The 17,798-nt window shown below is 34.7% G+C and overlaps 2 protein-coding genes across 2 annotated transcripts; both read right to left on the bottom strand.

Moving 5' to 3' along the window:
* Nucleotides 1–615: 615 nt before the first annotated feature.
* Nucleotides 616–1,560, bottom strand: LOC116554397 (olfactory receptor 5B17). Its single transcript, XM_032282376.1, has one exon. It carries the CDS (start codon nt 1,558–1,560, stop codon nt 616–618), a length of 945 nt encoding a protein of 314 aa, XP_032138267.1.
* A 10,288-nt stretch (nt 1,561–11,848) lies between these two features.
* LOC116554396 (olfactory receptor 5B3-like) lies at nt 11,849–12,787 on the bottom strand. Its single transcript, XM_032282375.1, has one exon. The coding sequence runs from the start codon at nt 12,785–12,787 to the stop codon at nt 11,849–11,851; it is 939 nt and encodes a 312-aa protein (XP_032138266.1).
* Nucleotides 12,788–17,798: the final 5,011 nt, after the last annotated feature.

Below are 17,798 nucleotides of genomic sequence, written 5' to 3'. Positions count from 1 at the left end.
AGAGAGAAATTTTCGTCATGTTGGCTAGACATTACTATTAGGACGGAATGATGATGGTTTGAACTCCTGACCTCAAGTGATCCACCTGCCTCAGCCTCCCAAAAGTGCTGGGATTACAGGCATGAGCCGCCGCGCCCAGCCATGATTTTATATTTTAAATAGCAAACAGAGATATATTGTTTTATTTCTTCCTTTCAGTTCAAGATGTCTTTGGTAGTCATAGGCTAAGGTTAAAAAAAGAATCATCTTTGCCCTTTAATTCTAATCTATTATTATTCAAATACAGTTATTTACTATTTATAAATTGTCATGTAAACAAACTGTACCAAAAACCTGAAATTATAAATGCTTGAAACATTAGTTTATTAAGAAACAGTAGTGACTTATAGTTGGCTAAAATATGACAATAGACAACACATATTTCATTAAACTTCATGAGAAATTATCATTGTATGTTTCTAACTTATGGATACTTAGAACTGTTTCTCAACTAAAAACAGAAATAATATTAGATGAAATTTTACATTCCATACACCATATAGCATTTTGACATTTCGGATCATGCATAACGTAGATCTAAGAGTGATAAAATAACTTTGTGATAATTTTGCATCTTTAAAAGACTGAATCCAGAGAACATTTTGCCTTCTCAACAACCTTCTTGAATGCATTCTTCACCTCTTTGTTCCTCAGGGTATAGACTATAGGATTCAGCATGGGGATGATCATAGTGTAGAACACAGATGCAATTTTGTCCGTGTCAATGGAATGACTGGAACTTGGCTGTAAGTACATGATGATGACAGTTATATAAAATAAGAAAATGGCAATGAGGTGAGACCCACAGGTGGAAAAAGTCTTCTGATATCCTTTACCTGTGTGCATTTTAAGAATGGTGATCAATATGAACAGATAGGAAATCAAGATAACAAAAAGTGCAAAAACAACATTAAAACCTGATATAAGAACAAGAATCAGCTCACTAATGTGTTTATCAGAGCAGGTCAGAATAATGACTGCTGGTATGTCACAGAAAAAATGATGAATCACGTTCGACATGCAGAAAGAGAGGCGAAATGTGTCTCCAATTTGGATAGAAGCATTCAGAAAACCGATGACATAACAGCCTATAGCAAGACAGGCACACACGCGTGTTGTCATGGTGGTGGTATAATGTAGGGGCTTACACACTGCTGCATAGCGGTCATAGGCCATTGAGGACAAGAGGTAATTTTCCACAGTGGCAAAGACTACAAAAAAGAACATCTGAGCAGCACAGGCATTGTAGGAAATGGCTTTGTCTTCTATAAGCAACCCAGTTAAAACCTTTGGAGTGACAGCTGAGGAGTAACCAATGTCCACCAGAGACAGGTTACTGAGAAAAAAGTACATGGGAGTGTGAAGATGAGAGTCCAGCAGGATTAATATGAACATCCCCAGGTTCCCAGTCAGAGTGATGAGGTAGATGAAGGTGAACATGATAAAGAGGGGAACCTGTAGTTCTGGGGCGTTGGTTAGACCAAGCAGGATGAATTCACTCACCTCTGTATTATTCTTCATGGATGTTATTTTAGAACCACAAGATACTCTGCAGCAAAGAGAGGTTAAAATAAAAAAAAAAAAAAGAAAAAGAAAGAAAAATCCTGTGATGAACAAAACAGAGTTGCACAAAACGGAAATGTATGTTATTTTATTATAGAAATAATTTGTTTTCTATATTTCCTAGATCAAAAATATGGACATGAAAACACAATTTAGTGGATAACTTATCTACACAGTAATAGAATTTTGAAGAAAGAGAGTCTTCATGGGTTATCTTCCCAGCTTCTTAGTTTAGTGTCTGAGTAAATGGAGTCATAGGAAGGGGATAATGAGTTGTCCAATGTCATATGCCTAAAATGACTCTATCTCCTAAATAGTATGTTTTTGAATCTAACATCTTGAACTCACTTATAGTTGCCCCATGCCAGATGCCTTATATATATGTATATCCTCATAGAATGCTCTCATTAATCCTATTTGATTAGTTATTATACCAATTTATATATGAAGTATCTTGGTTAAAAAAAAGAGTTTGAATAACTTATTCAAGATTACATAAGCACTAGTAGATAGAACCAAGCTTTAGACAAAATCAGGGTAGTTTCTGACCTAAATGCTTTTAATGAATTTGAATTATTTTAAATGTTATTGAATTTATATTTAATCATTCTTTCTATTATACCAACCTTAACATATGAAGTTGCATCGTAGAGCAATGCACAAATAAATGCAAAGTAGGTGAAGTGGAATAAATGTAGCATTAATGTCATGTACTACTGACAAAGCCAATTCTGCAGAGAAGATATAGCATTGGGTATACAATCTAGGGCTTTAGGAAGAGGTAGATTTGTATTAGCTCGTAAGACCTAACATTTACTACTTGGGAGACATTGGCGTTAATCTAACTTCCTAGAGTTTCATTTTATCCATTAGTAAAATAAAGATGGTATTAGGACTTATGTCAAGAGATTATTTTGAGAGTTAAATGAGATAATGCTCAGCAGTTGGCATAACGTGGGCATTCAGCACAGTCCTGATGAGTGCTAGCTGTGATATTACTATTAGGACGGAATGATGATGTCTGTGCTGGTGTAGGAAAGGTAGAGATGACACACAGTTCTCAAGGTGTGGGTGGGCTTTGAAGTGTGGCAACTTTACTCTGATTTGTGTTTTCTTACACACTATGCCCAGTCTTTCATTTCCTTCAGCATTTCTCACTCTATCCATTCTTTCCCAGATGAATGGCCATGTCAGCCATCCTGCGTGAGAACCCAGGGATCTTCAAGTCCTGTTTTCTTTAATTTCTCTCTTTTTAAAAAATTATACTTTAAGTTCTGGGGCATGTGAAGAATGTGCAGGTTTGTTACATAGGTATACACGTGCCATGGTGGTTCATATTTTACCTTGTGTTGAAACAATCCCCTTTTACCTTAGACATTTCCTTCCTATCATTACTCTCAACACTCAGCTAGATATCAGATATTGAGGGTTGGAGGTTCATAGTCTGGGGGGCTGTCTCTAGGCTGCAGATCTGTTTATGCACACATCTTTTTATTTGAATTTGAATCTGTTGGAAGGACATTCATTTCCTGATAACCACTATTGTCTATCATCTTTCTCCTGCCCCCAGTACACATCAATTGATACTTTTAGACTTCAAATTATTTGTTTGCCAAAAAACTACCCACATAATTATATAAGCTATAATTTTTGTTTTTTGTTTTTTTTAAAAATGCTATGCTCTGTGATGACTAACATCTTCTCATTGTGCCTACCTGGATAATCTAGGATAATCCTACTATCTCAAAACCTTAACTTAATCACTGTGCAGTTAAAAAAAATCATGTAAGGCCACATGTTCATGGGTTTCAGGAGTTAAGATATGACCACTTTGGGTGAACATTATTAAGACTGCCATACTGAGTGTGAATATTATATATTCTAGGTAAATTATCGCTAGAATCAGAGGTGGTTGAGATACACTCACGGATCACATAGCCAATTTCCTAATTGTATATATGAATCAACAGAGGATCAGAGAAAGTATTAAATTCTCAAATTCACATATCTGGAATATATTCATTTTCTAAATCAGATCTTCTAAAGTTACTAGCAGTTTAACCTTTGTACTTATGAGCCAGTTTGTTTCATGAATGATAGATAGATGATAGATTAACAGACATAGATATCACAGGATGGAGGAAGAGAGTATGTATACACACATGTATAACCCCATTTGTGTTAAATATTGGGAGATGAGAGGAGTTTTTCATCTTCCTCATATTCTACATGTTTCTGTGCTTTTAATCACTGCAATGTCAGATTTTCTAGATTAGCAAGTATTGAAAAAGTGAGATTGTAAGGAAATGATAGTAAAAATGGAATAGGGATCTTGGTAATGTCATAATTTTTCTGAGGTCTATGGAAGTGTTATTGCATCCTGTTTGGGGGAGCTATTCCTTCAATGACGAACCAACGCATAATAAACCAGATAAATTTACCACCCATTCAAAAGAAAAGATTGTCATATTCCCTAAAGGACCCTTCTTTTGACTTCAGGGCAGTGGGGACCTGCCTAAGGTTTTGTTACCATCTTAGGGAAACTATCCTAAGGTTTTGTTATCATCTTAGGGAAAGCAGCATGGCATTTCATAAATATCACTGTATTGTCCGCTGGTTAAATTTTTTCTTTCTTCCTCCTTTCTTTTTTTCTTTTCCTTTTTTTTTCTTTTCAATGAATGCTAGATCCATTTCTGTGTTTTAGAAAAAATGTTCAAACAAGTAGATCTGAGCTCAAAAACTTATACAAGATGTAGCTGCCACCCTGCTTTTGCATCAATTACGTATTTCACTAAAAGTATATATTGAATATAAAAGCTTACCTTACTCTTTGAAAGGAAGAAAAGGGCAGTTCTCAGTTGTGAGTCTGAAATCAGAAACTTATCCTTAGAAGAATGCCTAAATAACATTGAGAAATTCTCTGTCATGTACTTTTCAAAAATGTTCAAGTTTTTTGAGGAATAAAGAAGTGGAGAAAGAATCATTAATGTGGAGTGCTAGCTGAAACATTTAACATTTTTTAATATTGTATCATCTTGCTGTGGTATAAAAGTCTGGGTTCAGTTCTTACATGTACTGTGTATTTTTCTGTGAACTTGAAAAACTTATTTGCCTTCTGCCAAGCTCAGTTTCCTTATTTGTAGAATATAAATGAGAAAATGGTTTCTCCCACGACTTCACACAATTGTATCTATACAGAGAAATGGACAGTGGATCTATACAGACCTTAGTAAGTTGTTATCCCTTCAGCATGAACCAATACAGTTTTTATCTTGGGAAGTTTTTTTTTTCTGTTTTTCGTTGCAGAATCACTGCAAATTCTCAGTTTTGGTAAAGGCCAGAGTGTGCACTAAATGTATTAGCATTCATTCAGGTAAATAAGGATTAAAGTGTCTCTTGTTAGAGTCTTCTCCATTTTAAGTAATGTAATGTGGAGCCATACTATGATTTCAGAGCCTAATGAATGGGAGCCAGGAGAAAAGTGTATAAGCATGGAACTATCTAGGGAACAGGGTCCCTGTGAGGACAATAGCTTTCCTTTATCTCACTTATCTAGGGATGAAGCAATTAAACAGCATCCGGTGATACAGTTTGTTATGTTGGGTCACATACATGTTTATTTGCCATAATTGCTGTCATGCCTTTTTTTTCCGCCAATTTTATTAAGTTGTTATTACATACATGAACAGTGTGTTAATCTATTTATATTTACTATATTATTAATGTGTGTAATATATTCCAAATATTTATCTTGTTGTTTTAATCTTTTTAATTTCATTTTTCTACTTTGAATTTTATTACTTGTTAAATCTAACTGATAGGCAACTGAATTTGTAGATTGATAAACATAATCCCTGTTTTTCTTTTTTATGTTTACAATCACCTGACAAATATAACATAGGTGTCAGAGAAATGAAGATTAGGATATTCCTTAATATTTTTATTCAATTCAAAAATTTGATTCAGATATATAGGCTGATGGGCTTCTTTTCTATCTCAAATTACTATTTCTTAGCAAATATTGTTAGTGTCCTATCCATTCCCTCTTCACCTGGGTTGTCCATTGGCAATCCAATGCTTATTGTGAAATAAAGAAAGAGGAATTTGCATTTTGCAGACTTAGGGCTTAGAATTTGCTATAAAAGTATATTCAGTCCATGTGTGAAACATTTAATTTATCTGGTGTCAGCAGTCAGTACATGAGAGACAGAAGTAGAGTGATAAGTACCCAATTCCTCTTTTTCAGGTGGTATAACTTTGAGACAGACTTGATAGTTTTCTAGTGGTTCCTAGTAGATTAAGGACCAGCTTTTTTTTCAGGCATAACCTACTCACTAAAGAAATCCTTTATTGGCCTCCTTTCCTTCTCTGACTCACTTTCCAATCATTTCATCAGAGCTTTCTGCTGTTAACTTGCAAATAAACTACTTGAATTAAAATCAATTTCTTTAGGCTTGCTTCTGGGGAACCTAATCTAATAAGCATCCCAAGATGATAGGTTTTTCCTTTGCACATGCAAATCCTCTGCCATTATCCTTACCGTGTAAATAAAGCTGGACCAAAGGACAGAAGGCACTTCTGCTGCAGAGAAACAGGACCAAAAGAGGAACAAAAGGGCAAACTGTGCTGTATGCTTTCTTCCAAATCCCAATCAGATAAATTGTATCCTCTCCCTCTGCTGAAACACTTTCAGCGTACCTCCAAATATTAAACTAGTGTTCAATTTTTGTATATTTGATGACATTTTGATCTTGCAACAAATTTGATGGAAAGTTTATCTGGATATAGAAATCTGTATTGATAATTTATCTTCTCTCCATCTTTCTAAGATAAACATTCACCATCTGCTGTCTTACTTTTTTTTTCTGACCAAAGGCCAACTGTCAGGCTGATCATCATTACTTCATATAGTTCTGTCCCTGGCATCTAAAAAGTTTGTTCTTGTCCTTGTTTTTTTACTTCCACAACAATGTAATTCAATATTAGAATTTTAAAAATGTATTCTAACACAAATTGGTGGAGTTCTTCAATCCCAAGACTTAGCTTTCTTCAATTTGGCAAAATTTTATCCATTTTTTGTTTGAACATTTTTTTTCTTGTTCTTGCTATCCTTTGCATATGGAGTTTACATAATAATTTGAGTTCCTCAATGTATCCTTCCTGTTTTGTCTTGCATGATTTACATTTCTTTGTTCTCTAAGTTGTATTTTGAACATTTTAAAGTTCTAACTTATATATGTTCATTCTAAACTCAATTTTGTCTAGTTTAATATTTATGTAAACCATCAGAGGATTTTATAAAACTGTTCTTAATATATATTTTATTTTTGTGATTTTGTTGGCTTTCTTTTTATATCTTATCTTTCATGTTACTGACTAGTAACCATTTTTTATTAAGAGTTTCTGTTAATGGTTTGTTTTATTGCAATGTTCATTGTAATATTTATTTCATTGTAATATGTTTTATTTTATTCCTGCCTAATGATTATATTTCTGGAGTGCATGTGTTATTTTGATACATGCATACAGTGTGTAAGGATAAAATCAAGGTAATTAGGATATCTATTACCTCACAAGTTTATTTTTGTAAAAAAAATTTTTAATTTTTATGGATACATAATAGTGCAAATTTATGGGGTACATATGATATTTTGATATAAACATCATACAATGTGTATCTTTTGGGCTGAGACAATGAGGTTTTAGGGGAAAACACACACTGGGGCCTGTCAGGGTGTGGGGTCTGGGGAGGGAGAGCATTAGGAAAGGTAGCTAATGCATGCTGGAGTTAATACCTAGGTGATTGGTTGACAGGTGAAGGAAACCCCCAGGGCACACGTTTACCTATGTAACAACCGTGCACGTCCTGCACATGTACTCCAGAACTTAAAATAAAAATAGAAATAAACATACAATGTGTAATGATCAAATCTGGGTAATTGGGATATCACTTACCTGAAACATTTCTCATTTTTTTGTGTTGTGAACATTCCAAATCTTCTCTTCTAGCTATTTTGAAACATGCAATTTATTATTGTTAACTCTAGTCACCCTATTGTGCTGTTGAACACTAGAACTTATTCTTTTCTATTTAACTGTATTTTTGTATCCATTAGCCAACCTCTTTTTACCTTCCGCTCCCTGCTACTCTTAGCCTCTGAAAACCACCAGGCAGAGAGCTATTCTCTACCTCAAAGAGATATTTGCTTCTACATATGAGTGAGAACATGTGATATTTGTATTTCTAGACCTGGCATATTTTAATTAACATAATGTCCTCTCGTTCCACTCGCGTTGCTGCCAATGACATAATTTAATAATTATTATTTGATTATTATTTTTTTGAAGATGGAGTCTCTCTTTTTTACTGAGGCTGGAGTGCAGTGGTGTGATTTCAGCTCACTGCAACCTTCGACCCCAGGTTGAAGTGATTCTCCTGCTTCAGCATACCAAGTAGCCAGTACTACAGGATCCCACAATCATGCCTGGCTAGGTTTTGTATTTTTAGTAAAGACGGAGTTTCACCATGTTGGTCAGGTTGTTCTTGAACTCCTGACCTTAGGTGATCCACCTGCCTTGGCATTCCAAAGTGCTAGGATTACAGGCATGAGCCACTGCACCCAGCCTAGAATTAATTATTTTGTGATTGAATAATATTCCTTGTGTATATGTACCATTTTAAAAATTCATTTTTTTGTTAATGGAGGCAGGTTGATTTCATGTCTTGACTACTGTGAATAGTGCTCCAGTAAACATTGGAGTGCCGATATCTATTCGATATATTGATTCCCTTTCTTCTGAATGCATATCCAGCAGTGGAATTGCTAGATCAGGTTATAGTTCTGTTTTTAGTTTTTTTGAGGAACTTCCATACTTTTCAGACATCTGGTAAAACATTACATATGAGCATGTATGTGAAGTTGCTTTTAGAAGCAATCAGCCTTTGAATTGGTAGATTGAGTGAAGATCACCCTCAGCAATGCAGGTTGGCATCATCCAATCTGTTGAGGACCTAAATATAACCAAAAGACGGAGTAAGGGTGAATTCGAGTTTTTTCTTGTTTCAGCTGGGCCGCCCATCGTCTGCCTTGGGATATCGGCACAACTGATCCTCAGACCTTCAGAGTTGGACTGGGACTTACACCATTGGTGCCTCTGGTTCTCAGGCCTTTGGGTTTGAAGTGAAAGTACACTACCAGCATTCCTAGGCCTCTCTAGCTTGTAGAGAGCAGATCTTAGGACTGCTCAGCCTCCATAATCACATGAGCCAATCCCTGAATGATAAATCTCTTTCTATGTATCTGTATTTATTCCACTTGTTCAGTTTCTCTCTGAAGAACCCCAATTTACTATTCTTTCAAAAGTTTTTGGTGAAGTTAATTAACTTTATACATCACTTTCATAATTTGTGTAATTGGAGTGCTAACATTTTTCTTTATTTAAAGTAATTGAATTGACTAAATCTGGTCATGAAGCATACTTAATTCAATGTATGTATCACAATAGATACTAATTAGTGTTTACTACTGCTATTATTACTATTGCTCCTACTACTAGTATAATTCTTGCTGCTATTATTGTAGTAGAGAGTGGCAACACAGATAGCCCCCAATGTATGATGGTTCAGTTTGTGATTTTTGACTTTATGATGGGTTTATCAGGATGTACACCATCATAAGTAGAGAAGCATCTGTATACTGGTAAAACCATAAACATAAAAGTATTATAATATTGTGATATTAATTGATAAAATATATGGCATAATCAAAAATTTATTTGAACATGGAAATGGGAGAGAGAGGAGAGAGAGACACAGAGAGATAGAGAGAGAGAGAGAGAGAGGAATAAAGAGAAAAAATTCAACCTAAAAGAAAAATTAATGAAAAACATGTCAGATTATAGATATGATGTGACCATTTAGAAGACTCCTAGAGGATCATTAACACCAAGCATATTGAAAGGATTTTTTTTCCAGTAACTTAACTGGATTGTACAGAGAAGTATATTTCATTAGCAACCAAATGCCAATCAAGTGTGGCTTTGATTACATTAAATGTAATCAGGTGGCTTTAAATGTGGCTTTGAGAACATTACTACTATTCCTTGAATCCCAGTTTCATGTTCTGTGAAAATTTAGTTTATATAATGCCCAGTGTACTTATTTCACAGAACTGCAATGTATTAGATTACATTGGATGCTACATAGAATCCTACCAACTTGATACCTGACACAATATATTCAGCATTAGTTTCCTTCCTATTCTCATTTTCCTCCTAGTTGGCTTTGCACATGCAACCAGTTAGAACAAATGATCACTTTCTAATAAATATGTTCTATCACGTGTGCCCAGAATTGAAAATAAAGTTGGCACAACTCTAATACACAAGGTATAACTTGAATCACCGTTGTTACCATCATTATTAAGTACGTAATGTTTCCGTTCTTATTATGGGGGCAAATACAGTGAGCTCTACAAACCACCACTCAAAAAATAATAAATGCTATATTAAAAATAAAGTATTAAAAATCACCATGAAAGTGCTCAGAATGTGCCAGAGCATCTAAGTAACTATGAAACTTCTTCCTTTATGTTGCCAAATTGGACCCTATTGTATGTACATATACGTGTGATTGCAGTTATTTTTGAAAATACTTAATTTCCACATTCTGCTCATACTTCATGAGCGACCAATAAATTTTCCAAATTCATTTGTTTATACTCACATATAAAGTGACCCAAAATATTCTTTTTTGTCCAGGAATTCAGAATGTAGGGATGTGAATAACAGTTTAACACAAGACCAAATATAATGCTGGCTTTGTTAGTAGCCAGATGGTTATAAACGTGCCAAGCTCTGATCTTGATTCACAAGGAGGAAAAACCTTTAATCTACCTCATGGGCTGTTATTTTTCTCTGATGCAATAACAAATACAAAAGTTTTTATAAGTATAAAAAATACTAATACTTAAAAGTTGACAAACCTGAGCCATTACTTTCCATAGTCTATCTTACCTCTTTTTGGTATCTTCTCCAGAATTTCTATCTTATTGCTTTCTATAATTTCTATTTCTTTATTGATATGCCACTATTGCTTGACATATCCTTATCCTAGCTTCCTTTAGTTTCTTGTTCAAGATTTTTAGCTCTTTGAGCATATTTAAGATATATGTCTTAAAAGTGCTGAAAAATATAGAATACTGATGAATGAAATTTTAATAATCTAAATTAGTGTAGAGAAATACTATATTCATGAATTAAGAGACTTTACATTGACTGCTCTGAAGACATTTTGCAATCACAATTAAAATCCAAGCAGACTTAAAAAAATAAATATGCGCACACTGATTATAGATTCACATGGAAGGGCAAAGCTAGTTGATACAAATAATAATAAAGTTGAAGCCTTACCTGATTTCATGACTTATAATAATCAACATAAGTGTGGTATTGGAAAAAGAGGCACATAAATCAATGGACAGACTATTGAATCTAGATATTGATCCATGGTATATAATCATATTTGAATACAATCCATGCAAATCCTCACATATACTTTAAATAATCTCTAGATTACTTGTAATACCTAACACAATGTAAATGCTATGTGGAGATATTATACTGAATTTTAAAATTTGTACTTTTTTGTTGCATTATTATTTTTAGAAATATTTACCTATCCATGGTTAGTTAAAACTGCAGATGCATAGCAGAGATACAGAGAGATGATTGTACTTTTATTTAAATTAAGTCACATTTGTTCTCAAATTAGGACTCTAAAACATTTATTCAACTAAATAAACAATATTATACATAAACTGAAATTCAGATAACTCAATTAATTACCTGAATTATTTGTATCGAAGTTAGCTATGCTGAATTTACATCTGGCAAATTTCCCACTCCTGTGTATATGTTCCCACATGAATAAATATGTTCATGGGCCCATTTATGCACCTGTTTTACATGTATGCTTTACCTAGTATTTGGTAGCAGACATGCATGAAGAATGAATGAATAAATCAAATATATTATAAAGTTTTGACAAGTAAAACCTAAGATATCTTGTTATTCACCTTAGCTTTCTCATTTAGGTACTATATTTTTGGGCATAATATTTCTTTTTTTCCTAGAGAACAGACTTTGGAAGAAGAAATGATAATATTTCAGAAATTTCATGTGAACCTTAAAATGTAATTCAGGACAGAGGGATGAAACTAGGTATTATGCATCCTGCAAGTTAAACTCACAATAATAAAGGCAATTTTGCCTTCTCAACAACTTTCTTGAATGCGCTCTTCACTTCCTTGTTCCTCATGCTATAGACCAGGGGGTTCAGCATGGGGATGACCATCGTATAGAACACAGATGCCATTTTGTCTGTGTCCATGGAGGGCCTGGAGCTGGGCTGTAAGTACATGAAGATAATAGTCCCATAGAAGATGGCAACTGCAGTGAGGTGGGAGGCACAGGTGGACAAAGCCTTCTGGTATCCTGAAGCTGAGTGCATCTTTAGGATGGTGACAAATATGAATAGGTAGGAAATCAAGATAATTAGGATGGCAGAAAAGATATTGAAGCTGGCTACATAAACAAGAACTAGTTCATTCACATGTCTATCAGAGCAAGACAGAGCCATGACTGGTGGAACATCACAGAAAAAGTGATGGACTTCATTCGACATACAGAAAGAAAGACTGAATGTTTCCCCAATGTGTATGGAGGCATTCAAGAAACCACAGACATAACAAATTATGACCAGACACGCACACACACTTGTTGTCATTGTCATGGTGTAGTGTAGGGGTTTGCACACTGCAGCATAGCGGTCATAGGCCATTGAGGCCAAGAGGAAATTTTCCACAGTGGCAAAGGCTGCAAAAAAGAACATTTGAGCAGCACATGCATTGTAGGAGATGACCTTGTCTCCTATAAGGAGCCCAGCTATGACCGTGGGAGTGACAGCTGAAGAGTAACAAAAGTCCACTAGAGACAGGTGACTAAGGAAAAAGTACATGGGAATGTGGAGATGAAAGTCCCAAAGAATCAAAATGATCATCCCCAGGTTTCCAACCACATTGGCAAAGTATAGAAGGGTGAACATGATAAGGAGGGGGACTTGTAGCTCTGGAGCATTGGTTAGTCCGAGGAGGATGAACTCTGTCACTTCCGTATGGTTCTTCATCAATGTTATTTGAGAATCAGAGGATGCCTGTAGCAATGAGAAATAAATGAAAAGAATGTTAAACAGGTTGTGAGTAGATATTGCAATGAAATGAAAATGTCAAAAACCACGTGCATTATTTCATTATTGTAGTAATACACATTTTAAGATTCTACATATCTAAACATAAACTTAACCACAAAGTTTAGTGCATTAAATAGCTATAGAGTTATAAATGGCTGAATTGAAAAGGTCTGCATGGATTATCTCTCACCAGTTTTCACCTTTCTAACGTTGTAACCAATATTTGGAAAATTATATAAAATTTCCAACATGTCTAGAATAATATATATATGACAGGTGTGTACATGTGTGTGTGTATACACACATGCAAGCAGAGTGGACCAATTCAGTTTTTCTTATTCTAGTAAAAACTTTTACTTCTATATTGCCCACCTGACAGAATTACTCTAGGTTCTTTGCATGCATATTAATTAATTCTTTTCAACAATAAGTTTGATTAGTTGTTACTTTGTTTTAGATCTAGAGGCACAAAAGGTTGAGTAATTTATTCATGTTAACATAAAAGTTGAACAATGAGAACACATGGACACAGGGAGGGGAGCACTACACACTGGGGTCAGTTGGGGGGAAATAGGGGAGGGATGGTGTGGGGTGGGGAGTTTGGGAGAGAATGCAAGGGGAGAGATGCCAGATGTAGGTGATGGGGAGGAAGGCAGCAAATCACACTGCCATGTGTGTACCTATGCAACAATCTTGCATGTTCTTCACATGTACCCCAAACCCTAAAATGCAATAAAATAAATGGAAAAAAAATAAAAAAAAAAAAAGAAAGTTAATGGCAAGCCAAGCTTTGGACACAAGCAGAATGGTTCAAAAGCACAACATTCATAATTTTCTATACATCAAATTGTTTTAACTCAATCAAACAGTTACTTATTGCCTCCGTTGATACAAACTCAGTATTCGGGGTTTCACAGTGAATGAGAGTTATTTGCACAGCAGATGTATTGTGATGACTGGGACTGTAGGGGCATGTATAATCAGTAAAGGTAATTCTGAAGGGAAGACACAGAACTGTGTATAGAGCTTGGTCTGTGGTAAGAGGTACCTATCAGCCCTACGATTTGCTATCTAGGAATCATTGATCATTACCTAACTCCTCTGAACCTCATTTTCTCTATCTGCATAATGAAGATAGTAATTATATCTAACTGAAGGTACTAATGTGAGATTTAAACGTGAAATGGATAAAACAAAGCATAACTGTGGTATGGTGAGCCAACCTTATGAGTGCCAGCTACACTTTTATTAGGATGAAAAAGTGGGTGGTAGCATTCAGAGCTTTAGGTGTGGATGAGTTTTGAAGTCTTATAGCCTCCTTCTTCATTTTGCTTATTCTCTCACACAGTAGAGCCACTGAGATTTTCTGTGCCTTTCAATAACTCTTTGCTGCATCCATACAATTGACTGCCCTAGCCATCCCACGTAGCTGTTTTGCTTAATGTCTTTTTTGAAATCCATATTTTAGCTTGCACTCAGTCTCCTTTTCTTACACTCATTCCTGCTTTCAGTAGTGTCATCCCATCTTTGAATCAACAGAAACCGAGGATTGAAAGCTCAGTTTTTGCCTACAGATCTGTTTTTTTGACAAACTTCATGTTGTAAAATATTTTACTTTAATCTGTTCTTGTGTAGAAACCATTTTAACTATTTTAATTTTAAGTCTTTGGAAAGATACCCATTCAATGCTAACTACTTGTCTCTTCCATCTTCCTCCTTCACCTTTTGCAACTTCACTCTTCAAGCCAGCCCCTTGAAGGCTTTATGTTTATGTACTTTAACACACACGAACACTTTTCTCATATACCATGTTTTACAACCAATGATAAGTGGGTATGTTTGAGTTATGCATGCATGTGTAGTATGAAGAAGGTAGAGTATTATTTTTATTTTACCATTAATGCAAATGACGATTTATGAAGTTTTGTGATGCCATACAATTATACAGCTAGTATGAGGAAGATTAAAAATTTAAACCCACTTTGGACCTAATCATCAGCCAGTGTTTTCAGTGATACCACTGACCATATGTATAGATGTACTAGAAGTAATAAGAATACAATTATGGAGAAAATATTAAAAAGTAGTTTGAAACTTATTTCCCTTTGGTACTTTAGTATTTTTTTTTCTTTTTTGAGACAGTCTTACTCTCTCACCGAGACTGGAGTGCAGTGGCACAACGTCTACTCACTGCAACCTCCACCTCCGGGTTCAAGAGATTCTCTTGTCTCAGCCTCCTAAGTCACTGGGACTGCACCACCACACCCGGCTAATTTTTGTATTTGAGTAGAGACAGGGTTTCACCATGTTGGCCAGGCTGGTCTCAAACTTCTGACCTCAAGTGATCCACCCATCTCGGCCTCCCAAAGTGCAAGGATTACAGGTATGAGCCACTGTGCCTGGCCAGTACCTTTAGTATTTTAAAGAAGGGTCATTTTACTCTTCGGTGTTTTTTTTTCTTTACCTCCAAGAAGATGTTAACATATGGTATATAAGATTAATGTATAAGATGAAATTACCACTGAATCAATCAGAACATCACCTGTACTGTTTTTCTGTATTTTTAGGAGATACAATAATATTTTATAAGTATCATCCAATTAGCTACTAATTAAAGATTTGAGGTTTATAATCCACCTTCTCCTCAGTTTTTTAGAAAAATGTTTTCAACATTTATTTCTGTGTTCAAAATATCGTAGTAGGTACAGCTATCCCACTGCTTTTGTATAAATTACAGTTTTCACTAAAGGCGTACATTGAATAGAAGCTTACCTTGCCGCTTAAAAACAGTGAAAGTCAGTCTTGAAGAATGTGTTTGATATAAGAAATCTTTCTATGCACAAATTCTGTTAGAGAAGCTCTTTCTCAGGAGTGGTCAACAGTTTCAAGGTCTCTAAGGCAGAGAAAGATGTAGGAAAAACACAAATTCATGTTCATATCATGAATCTATCATGCATTTTTTCTGTGTCCTTCAATGACACATTTACCTCCTCCTTAATTATAAAATAAACATAACAAAATTACCTCTCTCATACAATGCACAGAATTGTGCTTATAAATAGCAAATAAGAGAATGCCTATATAACAACTCTCTAAAGGATTCTCATTTTCAAGTCATTTGATATAAATTTTATCTTGGAATGTTCCCTTGGCTATGGCTGCAGGCTTATAGGAAAACTTAAAATCAGGAGAAGGCCTATGCGTATGAAGAATTATTAATATTCAGGTGAATAAATGATGATCAAAGGGACTAGGATCAAAGTATGTCCCTCTAAAATAAAGTCACCTGGAGTCATGATAGATTTCAGAAGCTAATAAATAGAAACTAGAAGTGAATTATAAGCATATGGTCCTCTCAAGGGATGTCTCCCATGAGAACATCTGCAGCACCTCTTCTCACTTTCCTAGAGAAGAAACAACTAAATTGCCTTTGGGGATCGTATTGGATGTTTTTAGTGTGTACATGTGTTTTTGTGTTACTTGTTGTTTCATATTTCTTGTTTCTTTTAAATTAACATATAAGTGCCAAACAATAATATGTCCACATTATAGTGTATATTTCTAAGACTTTTGTTAAATATATAGTCATGTAACCACTGTCATAGTCACCTAATTTCCCAAGCTTATTTTCAATCAATGCCTTCTCCTATCACTGCTTCTGACAACCACTAAACTGCTTTTGTCCATATAATTTTGTCTTTGTAAGACTATCTTTTACTAGAATCTTAGAATATGTAGTCTTTTTAATGTCATTTGCCACTTAGCATTAGTTCAGTTGAGATCCATCCATTTGTTACCAGAGTCTGTTGTGAATTTTTTTTAATTGCCAAATAGTATTTCATAACGTGAACACTACATTTTTTAAAAAATTCTGAGATGAAGACCATTTGTTTCAGTCCTAGTGCTTGCTGACTATGAATCAAACTGATCTAAGTGTTGGCTAACATTTTTGTGTGAACCTAGGTTTTTATTTCATTTTGCTAAATACCTGGAAGTTAGAGTGTTTGTTCACATGGTAAATATCCTTAATTGAATAGAAAACTCTCAACTTGTTTATGAAGGTGATTCTATCATTTTTATTCTGAAGAACATTTCAATTTTTTCATATATTTGCCATCACTTGGTATTTTAAACGTTTAGGATTTTTTTTTCAATTTCAATTTAATTTAGTTACAGTTTTTGCTCTTTCTCAAAGATGTTTCAAGAGTTTTCTAAGCAAAATATTTTTTTAAAAAAACATACCCTTTTTCCTTATTGCCACATTTATGGCCTGGAAACATCTTTTTATCCCCTAAAGAAAATAGATTCATTCTTCCCCCTACCCAGACTATTGAGCCCTCATTCCATAGCAGACATCATACTTTTCTTGTCACAGACATATATAGTGATTACAAACGTGTTCTGGGTACTAAGGTGATTTTGCTTCAAATTGGATAAGCAATTTCACCTTACTAAACTTTCTCATCTGTAAGAAAGGAGATAATATCGTCTCATCATTTTTAAGGTTGCCAAGATTATCAGATCACATATTACAAAGTAAAGAACAATTTCTGGCACATAACAAGTGTTCTGTAGATTATTAATATTAATATTTTATTGTTTATAAATATTGATACAGCATGGATCACAAAAATAGTGGTCCTCAAAGATTCTATCTACTTTCTTACAAATGCCTACCTCATTACAGCTAGACCAAGATATGTATTAGTTGCAGGCAATTGACTGTAGAAGATTAGATATGTGTCACTTCTAGGTGGACTGAAGCATACATGTGAACTTCCAGTTGTTTCTCTCCTGCCATGGTGATTAAGGAGGCTTCATATTCCAGTAGGTACATTAAAGATGGTAAAGCTGTCATTAGGCTATGTTTTGAATGACCTCAAAGAGAGAGGCTTCTATTTGAACAGGCAACTTGTGTGGTAGACATATACTAATGGTAGCATAAGTG

The sequence above is a fragment of the Sapajus apella genome, unplaced genomic scaffold, assembly GCF_009761245.1.
Source record: "Sapajus apella isolate SASKATOON/1434 unplaced genomic scaffold, GSC_monkey_1.0 scaffold14, whole genome shotgun sequence".
Taxonomy (NCBI): Eukaryota; Metazoa; Chordata; class Mammalia; order Primates; family Cebidae; genus Sapajus; species Sapajus apella.
Note: the sequence above shows the minus strand (reverse complement) of the source record. Positions and strands in the feature narration are given on the sequence as shown.